Source organism: Mustela lutreola, chromosome 15 (assembly GCF_030435805.1).
Source record: "Mustela lutreola isolate mMusLut2 chromosome 15, mMusLut2.pri, whole genome shotgun sequence".
Taxonomy (NCBI): Eukaryota; Metazoa; Chordata; class Mammalia; order Carnivora; family Mustelidae; genus Mustela; species Mustela lutreola.
Window position 1 is genome coordinate 6,256,837 of NC_081304.1, and position 14,777 is coordinate 6,271,613.

At 49.4% G+C, this 14,777-nt stretch overlaps 1 protein-coding gene across 6 annotated transcripts in view; it reads right to left on the reverse strand.

The window, feature by feature from the left end:
* RAB37 (RAB37, member RAS oncogene family) overlaps positions 1 to 14,777 on the reverse strand; it is a 57,204-nt gene that overhangs the window by 5,613 nt on the left and 36,814 nt on the right. For 2 of the 6 annotated variants that reach the window (XM_059148761.1, XM_059148763.1), the window contains exon 2: positions 6,066 to 6,176. In XM_059148761.1, the coding sequence (XP_059004744.1) occupies positions 6,066 to 6,176 (111 nt within the window). Of the gene's footprint in view, positions 1 to 2,553; positions 2,724 to 6,065; positions 6,177 to 14,777 lie in introns of those variants that run through there. The other 4 variants (XM_059148765.1, XM_059148767.1, XM_059148759.1 and 1 more) reach the window with 4 other exon arrangements.

A 14,777-nucleotide genomic window follows, 5' to 3' on the forward strand; every position in this document is an offset into this window, starting at 1 on the left:
CGAGACCCTGGAAAGAGGGCCAGAGGGCCAGGGAAGGCTGCTGTCAGTACTGAGGGCCACCTGCTTCTAGAAAGCCCGATGCTGCCTTCACCCTTTCTTTCCTCTCGACTCCTTGGCTCAGCTCATTTCTCAGGCCCTCCCACTGACTCTCCTGTCCTCACCCAGTTTCCTGCGTTGAGACCTCAGCACTCACAAGTCAGCAGATGTGCTCAGTGGCCCCAAAGAACCACCTCTTCCAGAAAGGAAGTGTTAATACCGTGGACAGGGATTATCACCCAAGGAAGGCTATCAGATCTGATGGGGCAGGCACGGTTGTATGCAAAGGCACGTTCTAAAATTACCACTGCTGTTGTTTTCTTTTCTTTTTCTGGTCACAGAATTTATCTGAAAGTCTCTAATGACATTTTATGTTTATAAAAGTGTTGCATAAACTCGGGAGGATTGAAATTTATACCGAAACGGGGAGACGATGAGTCTAAAGTTTCTTCCGCAGAAACCTCCCAGGTGGGTCAGATGGATGCAAATTAGCATCTCTGGGTCACTTTAGGGGAGGGAATGTGGGGTGGGGTGTGTCCCTGCCCTCGTGTTGTCTGGTCAGTCTCTGCTCATGATCTCCTTTCAGGGACAAGACAAGCGGGGACAGGGACAGGGAGAGGGAGCCTTCTGTCCAGTCATTCCTCAAGCTTGGAGAACAGAGGTCTGGACCTAATGCTGGGATTTTCCCAGTTGGCTGGTTAGATACTTAATGGGTTGAGCAGGGACTAGGTTTGAGTTATTTTTGAGGCTCTGACCTTGACAGCGGAGCCCAAGGCATTCCTGCTGTGGGCACGGGGTACTAGGATTAGCTAACTTTGGTGGAAAGGTAAGGGGACTGCGCAAAAGGTACGTGAAGGCTGGGGTCCTGGCTTGTAAATGGCTACTGGGGGACTTCGGGAAGATTCCTTCACTGTTCTGTGGCATGCTTTCCACAGTGGCTAGAAGGGAGGAAGGATAATCTCACCGAGGTCTCTTTGGAGTCTGTTAATGACTTGGACCAAAAATGCTGATGTCAAGTGCCTGAGACTCAGGGAAGAGTGGCCTGGGGCTGGGTACTCCCTGCCTGCGGCTCCCATTCCCTCTAATTTGGCCCAAGGAGCTTCTGCCAGGCTCCTCCTGCAGATGATGCTGCCTGGCCCACAGGAGACGGAGGGCTGGAGGCCGCGCAGCCCTCTGGAGCCAGCACTTCTCCCTGGCTCCTGTGTCCTGGCCCCTGAGGAGGAAGGGAGGGTGAACTCCTGCAAACTTTTCAGATCACAGCTGTCTTGAGCAAAAGATGCTCACCAGTCCCCCAGCCCCCCAGTCATGCGATTCCACCAAACACAACTGCCCAGCCTTGCCACCTCCTAGACAAACAGGCCAGCTGGCTTCTCAGGCCAGGAGGTCAGGCGGTCCCCACCAGCCTGGGGCCTGGGCATTAGCAGCTCCCCCTCCCCTGAAGGCACAGGGGCCCATTTCCTGCCACCAGCCCACACAGGACGCCTATCTCAACGGCTCCGGGTGGGTGACTTGCAAAGTGGCTTCCCCTGAAAGACTGGGGGGTAGAGGCCCCAGCTCCTAGTGAGAGAGAGCCTGGGGTGGGGGTGGCGGAGGCCCCGAGGCACAGAAAGAGGCCAGCCTCCTTTAAGGCCCCGCAGCATGTCACAGGGCAGCCCCTCACTCCTCCCCAACCTCAGAGGAAGAGTGGAAGCTCTGTGCTCCCTCAGCCCCTCGTTCATTGTTCCTGGTCCCTGCCTCCTCCAGGGGCCCAGAGGGAGGTCAGACAGACCAGAGTCCATCGCCTCCCTCACCTGCTTCTGTCCATGGCTGCCCCCTTCAGAGGGATCCAGCCCCAGAGAGGCGACCCAAGCTAGCCCACAGGGCACTTGGGACTAACCAAGAGAATCTTTCCCAGGTTCTAAAAATTCTCAGGCGGGGCTTCAAATTGGTTAGCAACACCCTCCTGGAAGAAGGCGGGAGGAAATGGCTGCGGGAGCTTGCCCCCCGCCCCCCCCCCCCCCCCCCCCCACCTACGGAGGTTGGGGCCTAAGAGTCTCCGCGGGGAGCTTAGCTGGGGAAAAGGCATTAACCGCAACTACTCCGCCGCCAGGGGGCGTCCCCTCCTCGTCTCCAGGCATCCCCATATTCCAGCATTTGTGGGTGCCTGGGCCCAGGAGGATTGTGAACTTAACCCGTACGGAGAAGCACGGGGTTCCGGGGGATCCTAGCAATCAGGGTGCAGCAAAAGGAAATGGGGTTGGGGTCCGCCGTGTGGGGAGTCCTTCAGTCCTTCTAACCCCCCTCTCCCCACCCTTGCTGAGCCAGCCCAGAGCCCCAGACTAGGGCGTAGAGCCGGGGGCTGTCTCCACCCTTCCTCCCTGCTCGGGGAGACTCGGCTCCTTGGGGGAAGGGCTGAGTCCAAAGAAGACGCAGCCAGAAAGGGGGTTGGACCGGGGTCTCAGGGCAAAGGGCGTGGGGAAGGGGTGGCCCTCAGAGCAGGCTGGGGAGTCCCCAGCGCTGGGCGCAGTGACCACCCACCTTGCCCGTGACATCATAGCTCGGACTGCAGGGCGGGGAGTCCTCGGGGGCCTCTCCATCCCGAGTGACAGCGGCGCCAGACATGCCAGACATGCCCGTCATGTCCCCTGGACCAGAGGTGAGCTAGGGCTGGTGGCGGGCGAGGGACAGCGCAGGGACCGCCCCGCTTTAGGCTCCACCTCATCCTCCCACCCTCCACCGCCCCGGCCCAGACCCCGACAGGCTCCTCCCTCCGTCCGCCCACCCAGACGACACCTGCGGGTAGAAGGCTGGCTCGCGAAGGCGCGCACTACCGCAGGGTCAGCGCCTCGGGGGGCAGGGCAAGCGGCCCCCGAGCAAACTGGCCGGGCATCGCGCTCTGGGGAGACGGGCCCAAATCCAGCCCCAGGACCGGTCCCCCAAGGTCGCCCGCGGCCCGGGTTAGGTTCCCCGGGTAACAGTCCCTGGAAATCCAGCCTGACTCGCAGGGTCCGGCATCTGTGGGGCCCCGCGGTCAGGCGCCCCGGTTTTCGCTGCGGCTGCACAGCGCGGCCTGCAGGCGGCGCCGGAGCCCCGGCCAGCTGGAGGCCGACGGGTGTTCTGGGTGCCGGTTGTGGGCCGGGGACTCTAGAGAGTGGCCGAGCGCTGCCTTTTTTTTTTTTTTTTTTTTTTTTTTTAAAGATTTTATTTATTTATTTGGCAGACAGAGATCAGAAGTAGGCAGAGAGGAAGGCAGAGAGAGAGAAGGAAGCAGGCTCCCTACTGAGCGGAGAGCCCGATGTGAGGCTCGATCCGAGGATCCTGGGATCATGACCTGAGCCGAAGGCAGAGGCTTTAACCCACTGAGCCATCCAGGCACCCCTGGGCGCTGCTTTTGAGAGAAGACGTGCGCGGCGAGGAAGGCGCTCAGGCAGTTTTGCTTTGCTAATGCACCCCAGCGCGAGCTCATCTGAATATGATTTTATTCACCCACTGAAATTCACCTTGCCCCACATTTACACTGTGGTTTCTCACGGTCCCTAGCGGGGTGCTAGGACTTTGACCCTTTCTAGTGTAGATCACCTCTCATTTCTCCCTGACCTGTTGAGCTGCGCCCAGAATGAGCCATCCTGGGAAAGGCCCTCCCACCCCCAATCTGGGAACTCCTGAAGGTGGGGGCGGCTGGCCTTATGCAGCCTGGCCCTGGCCCCCAGGCCCTGGTCCCTTGGCCTGAAGCAGGCCTTAAATGTTTGGTATTAAATGAATTCATGAAGTCGCGGATCATTTTAAGCAGGACATCCCAGCAATCCTGCCGCTCCTGGTGACAGAGAATGGGAGTGTGGGCGGTTTTGTTCCCAGTAGGCTTCAGGGGCTCTGTGGCCATATTACAAAGGGACTGACTGAGGGTGCATGGGGGGAGGGGCACCTGCACCCCTTGACTTAGGTGTTGGGGGGGTAAGACAAGCAGGTGTGGCTTATTGGAGACTATAGGCCTGCTGGGGACTGTGTGTCCATGTGTCCCTGGCCCTGTGATTTTTTGGCAGCGGCTGGAGCTGTTTTCCGGCGCCGGGCCTCAGAGAGCCAGCTATGGGAGCTGAGAAGCTGTCAGGTACCCTGCAGACGTGTGTAATCGCCTGCTGTTTGGATGCCAGAGTCACCCGCTGCGAAAAACACCCCAGCCCACTCGGAGCTCTTAAGTGCTCACACTGGAACCCTGCAGGGGCAGTGGCTTTCAGAGCAAGAGGGTAATGGACAACGAGAAATGAGAGCGAGGGGGTGGCGTGGCCCTCGCTCCCCTTCCCCTGCAAGGGTTGCATTACATCCCTCAAAGCATCTGTGGCTGTCCTCGCCCCTAGTCCCTAGCCTCTAGTCCCTATTTGGAAGGGGGGTCTTTGCAGATGTGACTAGTTAAGATGAAGTTGTACAGGAGTCGGGTGGGTCCTTAATCCAGTATAACTGGTGTCCCTATAAGCAGATGAGCGGACACACAGGGAGGAGAGGCTCTGGGAAGACAGGGCTGGAGACTGGGGTGCTGCATCTACACGCCAAGAGGTACCAAGGGTTGTCGGGAGCTGCCAGAAGCTGGAGGAGGCCAGGAAGGAGCCCCTCCTAGAGCCTGCGGAGGGGAAGGTGGGCTTCTGACTTCCAGCTCTGGTCTGTGTTGTCGGCTTGACCAAGACCATCCTATGTCTTGTGGTCAGTTTGGGGGAGCCAGGCCTGTCCTGTGTCAGCCTGCTTCGGGCTCTCTGTTTGACCACATTCTTTCTTCCTTCTTAGAGGCCAGGTGCCACATTTTTCTTATCAGGCTAGCGGCAAAATTTGGAGGCCCCACCCTTATGCGTCTGTGGAGTGTGAATCAGAGTGTTCCCAACCACATCCACACCCACGTCCACCCCACTGTCTGCCCTCCGAGTCTGACAGGTGGGAGGATGGGTGTGGAGTTGGGGGAGATGGCTGGTGGCTGTGAGGGCCCCCTGTGACCTCATGTGCTGAGGGGCAGATGGGGAACAGGCCCCTAGTGGGGGGAATGCCTGGCCTGATAGCCTGGTCCCAGGTCTCAGGAATTTTCTGGGCAACCTTGCTTTCCTGGGACTCAGCCCTGCCCTTCCCAGCACTCTGGAGGCTGGTCATGAACAAACACTGGGCGCTGGTGTCTCGGGTTGGATTCCAGGCCCCTGGCATACACGCTGGCCAGGCTTTCATTTCTGCTTTACTCTGAACCCCTGGCCATCAGGAGTCCTTGCTTTCCTTCCTGTGATCCAATGGGCAAGCCCAGTCGCTGGGGTCCTCTTGCCTCTTCCCACCAAGTGTGATGCTGCTGCATCCCAGCCCTAAGTGTGGTCCCACCGGCCCTGTGTTCTTGCTCCGTCCTGATCCTGAGGATATCCAGGGAGAGACAGAGTGCTAAGAATAAAACTTTAGTTCTTGGCCTGCCAGTTCCCTAGGGCCCACACAACAGTGTTAAATTTGGACTATACTTAAAATCTGCAGTCATCCCTTTGCCTCTCCACATTCTTCTTGCCCTGAAAGGAGGACCCGAGCGATCTGTATCAAGATATTCTTTCTAGTTTCTGGTTGGGTCTAGCCCGTGGGGAGCCCCAGGAGGAAATGGGAGAGCTGGAAGGGAGCACGGCAGGAGGGAGCTGACTTGCCCACCCTGGCTAGCTTCCAGGAGGGTGGGGAGTGCGTGTGTTTCTCCACTGAGGGTCAGAGCTCCTGGTAGCCAGCCCTCCCTATGCAGGCTTTTGTCCCTGAGTTCTGGCAGTAGTTCGCTCCTCTTGTGTTTTTTCTTTTTCTTTTCTTTTTTTTTTCTTTTTTTTCTTTTTTTTTGTTGTTGTTACTGTTTTTTAGTCTAGGACTGGGACCGGAGCCCTGCACTATGCACGGGCATTGCACCAAACCACCGCCTCCCACCCCGTTCCCCAACACCCTGCCTCCGCCTTGGTAAGTAGTCTTCATATTAAACCTTGAAGGATCCAGCGTGAGCGTCCACCTGTTTCCTGCTGGGACCCTGACAGAGACACACCAGGGCCCCGGAGTCTGGGGGCACTTACTGTGAACCCGATGCCCACGGTGGCCGAGAAGGAGCCTGGGATGAACTTGCCCTGGTCGAACTGAACCAGCAGAGAGGTCTTCCCCACGCCGCTGTCACCCACCAGGATGGTCTGAAAGGGAGCAAGAGAGGGATGAGAGTCTGCAGTGGGAGCTGGGCTTCGGAGACGTCATTGTGGCTGTGGGAGGGAGCGCCTTCTCAACACACACACACACACACACACACACACACACACACCCCGAACTCTTGACTCCCTAATTGAAGTCACTGAAGAGACATAGAAGGGACCCTGTTTCACCCCCCGTTAATGAACATCTGAGGTGACCATGAGAACTTGCCTCTCAGACTTCCCACCATAGAGGCATAACTGACTGAGAGGCCCCACTGTGTCCACTGAGTCCCCCATAGATGTGTTTGCATCAAGGCCATCCTTATCACGGGCAGTTCCCAGCCAAAGGCAGAGTGTGGCAGGGACACTGAGGCAGGCCTGTTGCTGGCTGACACAGGATTCCCCTTATGGTTGAATTTGGCTTGAGGACGATTTTACAGATCGTGGCAGTCTCCCTCAGTTGGGGTCAGACCTGCCTCATGGTCTGTGGGATTTCCCTGCCTTTCCTGGCTTCTACCCCACTTCTTCATTTTTTTTTTTTTTTAATTTTATGTATTTGAGAGAGAGAGAGAGAAAGAATGGGGGGAGGGGCAGAAGGAGAGAGACAAGCAGACTCCCTGCTGAGCACAGTGCCCCACGTGGGGCTCAATGCCAGGACCCTGAGATCATGACCTAAGCCAAAGTCAGACTCTTAACCAATTGAGCCACCCAGGTGCTCCTACCCCACTTTTTTCATAGATATTCCCCTTAATAAATTCCCTGCACTTTTAGTTCTCTTTGGCACCAGATTCTTTTTTTTTTTTTTTTTAAAGATTTTATTTATTTATTTGACGCACACAGAGAGAAATCACAAGTTGGCAGAAAGGCAGACAGAGAGAGAGGGGGAAGCAGGCTCTCTGCTGAGCAGAGAGCCCGATGCGGGACTCGATCACAGGACCCTGAGATCATGACCTGAGCCAAAGGCAGAGGCTTAACCCACTGTGCTACCCAGGCGCCCTTGGCACCAGATTCTTGAGAGAGTAACACAATGGGTCTCCTGTATGGGAGAGTTTAAAAAAAATTAAAAAAAAATCAGAATGTCTGGACATATGCCTTGGGAAGAGTTGGCACTTGGCCCTGGAACATTGGAGAGGTCAGCATTTCAAGAGAAGTAGAGTTTGGGAAAGAAGGGAATGGCTACTTCTGTACCTGGAGGAAGTAGTGGGGAGAGTTAGTTGGGAAGGTCAGGTGCTATATTTGGAAGAAAATCATAAGCAATGGAGATGAAATATACATATACCTGGAAGCTGGTACTCAGCAGGCTCTCAATGAATGAATGAATGAATGAATGGGTGGATGGATGGATGAATGAACGAGTTGTAAATGCCATAGTTTCAAAATGGACAATAGCTACTTTCCAAAGACAAGCATTCAGAGTCATTGGAGAGGCTCATCTCAATCAAGAGATGCCAACTTTAGCTGGACTTACAAAGCCATAAAGATAAAAAAACACCAAAAATGTAAAAGCGTAGTGATTGACAGGGTCTCCTGAGGTTGGACCCATGGCCCCAACACTGTTTGGCTCTGACAGTGGCATTGAATAGGCAGCAGGGTAGACATGAGATTGTTTGTGATGCTGACTTTGGATGTCCCCTGACTGCTGTTCCCTACCTCCACTTCCCAAACCAAATTCAATTCAGTTTCTATTTCCTTCTGGGTTAAAGGGCTTCATTTGTTTGTTGTGTGCAGTGGCTTTAATAATTTACATCTCAAATCAAGCTCCTTGGGCTTGAAGAAGTGCTTCCTAGACAGACTATTCCAGAAGGTGAGAGGTCAGTCCCTCCACGTCCACCTTTTCCATTTACTAGAAAATATAACCCATTGACACTCTTTTCCCTTTTATCTTTTTCCTTTTCAGGGTGAAGGATTCACTTTCTTCTCTCATCATGTGAAAATAGTTCCATCTTCTTGGGACCTTCTTTGGTTTGTTGGGGGGCCAAGGTCCAGGGTGACAGGGTTTAGCATTCCAGGTCCTGCTGAATTCTGCCTGGGGGCAGGGGCAGGATGCTGCTGCCATGTTTTGGTGCAGAACTTCTGAAAATCCTGTATTCAAACCTGGCTTCCAGGTCAGTAGGAAGATGTTTGTAAGAGTAGGAAGAGAGGACACACTTGATTTGATAGCTTTTTAAAGCTTGATTTAGAACATTAAACTATTGAGACATATGGTATTCTAGCCTTGGTCTAGCCATTTGTATTCTAGCCTTGGTCCCCCAAATTTTAGGGATGAGTCTGCCTAAATCCATTACCTTAGATACACAATGGGGTTACTCTCTCCACAACAGCTGCCAGGATTTTCCTAAAGTTTCTCTAGGTTGCCTCCAAATTTCCCTGCTTCGGGAAGCTGAATGTCAACCTCAGATCCAGATTTTCCATTGTACCTTCCCTCCCTTGGAGCATTTGTGAAAATGTTAATTAATCATGGTTCTAGCAGAAACTTTTGTGCCAGCTTTGCCACCATTGAGACAGGTGTTTTTGTTCTTTTTAAAAAAATTTAGGGACGCCTGGGTGGCTCAGTTGGTTAAGCAGCTGCCTTCGGCTCAGGTCATGATCCCAGCGTCCTGGGATCGAGTCCCACATCAGGCTCCTTGCTCCGCAGGGAGCCTGCTTCTCCCTCTGACTCTGCCTGCCACTCTGCCTGTGCTTGCTCTTGCTCTCTCTCTCTCTGACAAATAAATAAAATCTTTAAAAAAATTTAAATTAAAAAAAAATTCAGAGATATACTGGAGTAGAATTTAGTGTTTCATCCGTTGTGTAGAACACCCAGTGCTCGTTGCATCCAGTGTCCCTCGCAATGCCCATCACCCGGTTACCCCTTCTTCCCACCCACCTCCCCTCCAACAGCCCTCAGTTTGATGTTATGTCTTAAGTCATTTTGTTTATTGTTTCCGTTTGGGCTTCATCCACTTCCAAAAGGAATTTGAGGTGGCTTAAAACAAAACTATACAAGAGGGTGAATAAAGATGCTGCCTGAGGAGATCTTCTGCCCCACAGTGAGGTGGCTTGTACCTATATCTGAGCCTTACATTTGCTTCTAGATTTCCTGGCAGCCAAGATAAAATGGGAAACCAGATGGGGTATGTAGTACTTACTGGTTGAGTCTTTTCAATCAGTGAGTATTTTCTCCTGCGATGCAGAGAGGAATGTCTTATGTGGATTCTTATATAAGGGACCTTAAGTGACAAAATGGGCAATTGTCATTTTGCAGAAAATGCAAAGTGTTTCCTATAGCTTTATTTTATTCTTTTCAAAAAGATTTTTTAAATGATTTTATTTATTTATTTATTTGTTTATTTATTTATTTGACAGAGAGAGAGAGAGAGAGCGAGAATGAGAGACAGAAAACAAGCAGAGAGAGTGAGAGAGGGAGAAGCAGACTCACTACTGAGCAGGGAGCCTGATGTGGGACTTGATCCCAGGACCCTGGGATCATGACCTGGGCCAAAGGCAGACACTTAATGACTGAGCCACCCAGGTGCCCCTCTTGTCAAATTTTTATTTAAATTTTATTTAGTTAATATATAGTGGATTTTGGTTTCAGAAGTAGAATTTAGTGATTCATCACATATATATATAACACCCAGTGCTCATCAGAAATGCACTCCTTAATACCCATGACACACCTAGCTCATCCTCTACCCTCCTCCCTCCATAAACCTCAGTTTGTTCTCTATTATTAAGAGTATTTTATGGTTTGCTTCTCTCTCTCTCTTTCCTTCCCATATGTTCATCTGTTTTGTTTCTTAAATTCCACATTGCGAAAATCATGGTATTTGTCTTTCTCTAACTGACTTAGCATAATATACTCTAGCTCCATCCATGTTATTGCAAATAGCAAGATTTCATTCTTTTAAACAATATTTATTTATTTGAGAGAGAGAGAGCGAGCATGTTGAGCACAAGTGTGGGGAGGGGCAGAGGGAGAAAATCTTCAAGCAGACTTCCTGTTGAGCATGGAGCCTGCCGCAGGGCTCCATCTCACGACCCACAAGATCATGAACTGAGCTGAAACAAAGAGTTGGACCTTAACTGACTGAGCCACCCAGGCACCCCAAGATTTTTCTTTTTGATGGCTGAATAGTATTCCATTGTACATGTACATATGTACACACACACACACACACATATACACAACCTGTATCTTCTTTACCCATGCATCAGTTGATGGACATTTGGGGTCTCTCCACAGATTGGCTATTGTTGATAATACTGCTAGAAACATTGGGGTGCATGTACCCCTTCAAATCTGTATTTTTGTATCCTTTGGGTAAATACCTAGTAGTGCAATTTTTGGGCCTAGGGTAGCCCTATTTTTAACTTTTTAAGGAACCTCCATACTGTTCTCCACAGTGGCTGCACTGGTTTGCATTCCCACCAACAGTGCAAGAGGGTTCCCCTTTCTCCATGTCCTTGCCAACATCTGTTGTTTACTGAGTTGTTAATTTTAGCCATTCTGACAGTGTGAGGTGATGTCTCATTGTAGTTTTGATTTTCATTTCCCTGATGATGAGTGATGCTGAGTATCTTCTCATGTGTCTGTTAGCCACCTGGATATCTTCTTTAGAAAAATGTCTGTTGTCTGTTCATGTGTTCTGCTCATTTCTTAACTAGATTTCTTTCTTTTTTTTTTTTTTTTCCTGGGTGTTGAGTTTGATAAATTCTTTGTATCCTCTAGGTTTTCTATTGACCCTTGCTAAAACCAGGGCCTGACATTAAATTGTTTGTTAGCAAACACCTCTCAGTGGGAACTGGGCTAATGTTGCCTCAGCACCCCACTTTCCTGTGACTTTGTGGTTCAGGGGGAACATTTAGAAGGGCTAGGTGAACGGGGTAGTTACCATGGCTCCAAAAGTGGCTCTGAGTGACTTTCTTAACAGGACAAATTCAGATGAGTAGATCTGACTGCACAGAAATAATGACAGAACATACCGAAATCAAATGAGAAATGACAGAGAGGAAATATTTGTGAGACAGACAAAGGGTTAATACATGTAGTAATAGAAAGAGCTCTCAAAAGATTATCTCTATAGGAAAGTGAACAAAGAATATGAACAGGTATATTTTGTGTGTGTTTGTAAATGTGGTTAGTTCTATATGTTAACTTGGCTAGGCGGTAGCACTTAGTTACTTAATTAAGCACTAGTTTATCTGTTGCTATGAAGGTATATTAGGGGTATATAGATTATACATTATAGATATTATTATAAATTTACAATCAGTTGACTTGTAAGTCTACAATAACCTGGGTGAGCCTCGTTCAATTAATTGAAGGAAGTGAGAGCAAAACTGAGGTTTCCCTGAGGAAGAAGGAATTTTTCAAGATTCCTCTACCCTCCTCCCTCCATAAGCCTCAGTTTGTTCTCTATTATTAAGAGTATCTTATGGTTTTCAAGATTGCAGCAATTTTTCAAGATTGCAGCATCAGCTTGTGCCTGAGAATTTCCAGTCTGCCAGTCTGCCCTGCAGATTTTGGACTTGCCAGGTTCCCAGAGTCAGTTCCTTGAATGAAATCTCTCCCAATGTATTTTATACTGGCACTGTTTCTCTGATATATTATAACACCTAATGCTTTGATAAAAGTATGATAATGGTCAATATTGGTTGAAATTTGGGGAAGTAGGTGCTCCTACATGCACTGTTGGTGAGAGGATACATTGGGGCATTTCATTTTGTTTTGTTTTGTTTTTAAGATTTTATTTATTTGAGAGAGAGAGAGAGAGAGAGAGAGAGGGAGAGCAAGCACAAGCAGGGCTATGGGCAGAGGGAGAGGAAGAGGGAGAAGCAGGTTCCCTGCTGAGCAGGGAGCCCACTGTGGGGCTTGATCCCAGGACCCTGAGATCATGACCTGAAGGAAGGCAGACATTTAACTGATTGGAGCCACCCAGGCACCCCACTGGGGCATTTTGAAGAACAACTGACAATATCTATCAGAGTTACAAATGCAAATTCCTTTGACTCAGCAGTTTTATGGTTTTACTTGCAAAATTTCACCAAGATGTGTGTACAAGGATGCTCATGGTAGCATGTGTAAGAGCCAATAATTCAGCAACTGGGGCTGCTTAAATAAACTGTAGAATATCCATGTGATGAAATGCTGTGGAACCCATAGAAAAATGAGGTAGGTGCACCTGGCTGGCTCAGTCCATAGAGCACACAACTCTTGATCTCAGGGTCATGAGTTCAAGCCCCACATTGGGTGTAGAGATTATTTAAAAAAAAAAAAAAAGAAAAGAATGAGGTAGATTTGTATGTGCTGTTTGGGAAAAATGATAATCATGGAGTAAAAGAAAGGGCAGAGAGGTATGCTTGTGTGCTGACTTATGTTGACTTCACTTGGGTGTATATACTGATTATGCATAAACTTTTTTCAGGGAGGCAGCAGAGGTGACTGTGACTACCTCTGAGGAATGAAGAGAAGATTTTCACTTGTTGCTTTATCTCTTACTATTCTCACTCTCTCCTTCCATCCTTCCTTCTCCCCGTCTTCTCCAAAACTTTGCTTGCATTACCTTAAAAAAAAAAAAGGTGTTCGCTGGGAGTATTTGAGAGTGGGCATCATGGGCCATGTTTTCTTTTTGTACTTTTCTGTATCAAAAGTCCCTAATACGTGTAATAAACTGGTTGATGAAGTAAACTCATGAGTGATCCTTTGCTTAAATGGGAATAAATAGCGTTTCCACAGAAAAGAGTGAAACACTGGTTTTGGGGACACATACATATATTAAACAGTGGTTGTCTCTGCATGGGGGGCGGATCGGGACTGATTTAAAATGGATTCTTTATGTTCATTTATATTCCATTCTCCTTTGGTAATGAACACACATTCCTTTGTAATTCAGAAATATGCCTATATATGGGGCACTTGAGTGGCTCAGTGGATTAAGCCTCTGCCTTCAGCTCAGGTCATGATCTCAGGGTCGGGGGATTGAGTCCCGCATCCGGCTCTCTGCTCAGCAGGGAGCCTGCTTCCCCCACCTCCGTCTGCCTACTTGTGATCTCTCTCCCTGTCAAAATAAATAAATAAATAAATAAATAAATAAATCTTAAAAAAAAAAGAAAGAACTATGTCTATATATGTGCTGGGGAGGCATGCCATGCTGGGTAACTCAGGTAAAAGCAAAGAGGAAGGCCAATGTCTAGCCTAACTGTTGCTGAACAAATGCTTAATTTTATTTCTTCCAAATAAAGCCAGCCCACTAAACAGTGCTTAAGAAAAGATCAGGTCGTCTGCACAGAGGGAGCCTGAATAGCCCCAATTTCACTTTGTCGATTTCAGCGAGTGTTACCTTAGATACTGGAGGGGTAGGAGGCAAAGCAGCTCACACCCTGACCCGAAAACCACAGAGCTCTTTCACCTTGTCCTTCCAGAGGGTTAACCCACACTTTGGAGACCTGTGTTTTCCTCAAAAACACACTTTGCGTCTGCCTGAGTGCCTGGATAAGAACTTGGTTGAGACCCAGTTTCCCATTCCATAGACTGCGGATAAGTGGCATTAGATCTGGAAAGGGTTAAGGTTGTTGTTATCTGTGACTTGCTTTTCAAAACCAATTTCCAGTTCAAGACAACATGACATTCTTTCACTTTGGGGGAACCTGTTTTAGAAATAGCCGTGGAGTGGACACTCGGCTGACAGCCAGCTCAAGGATGTGCTGTCTTGTTAACTCTTGGCTGTCAGGTTCCCTCTTCATTGCGAGCACTGAGCAGGACCAAAGGGCAGCTGCTTTCTGTCTCAGCCTCTCTAGCCAGAGGCAGGATGGTCGGCTTTATGAGCCAGATCCAGGGTTGAATCTTGGCTTTGCCCATTACTAGCATGTGACTTTGGATGAGTTACTTGCTCTCTAAGCCTAGATTTCTTTGTCTGAAAAATGGGAATAACATTGCCTCTCCTGTATATTTGTAGTGAGGATTTCATGTGAAAACTATGTAAAATATGGAGCGTAGCATGCAGTGGGTAGAAAAGATGATGTGTGGTTGGGTCCAAGCAGACTGAGTTCAGGATGGTTGCTAAGAAAAGCTGTGGTTTATGACGGAGCTTCCAGGGCCAGGAGAAGAACGACAATGCAGTAAAAACAATTCATTTGTGTATTCATTTTCTTTTTCTTCTTCTTTTTTTTTTTTTTAAAGATTTTATTTATTTATTTGACAGACAGAGATCACAAGTAGGCAGAGAGGCAGGCAGAGAGAGAGAGAGAGAGAGGGAAGCAGGCTCCCTGCGGAGCAGGGAGCCCAATGCGGGGCTCGATCCCAGGACCCTGAGATCATGACCTGAGCTGAAGGCAGCAGCCCAAACCACTGAGCTACCCAGGCGCCCCATGTATATTCATTTTCCAACAATTATTTATTGAGCATCTCCTATGTACCAGAGGTGGTGTTAGCCACTGGGAATACAGTCCTCATGGATCTTCTAATCCCGAGGGGGAGAGACCCAATAAAACCAGACCTTTCAGAACAAGATCTCTTTCCCCCACAAATAGATCGAGCTCTGAAAATACGGCAGTTTGCAAGACCAAAGTGACTATGAGAAGTAGCTTGAACAAGTTTCTGCCCCTTGTAACCAGGAGAACCCA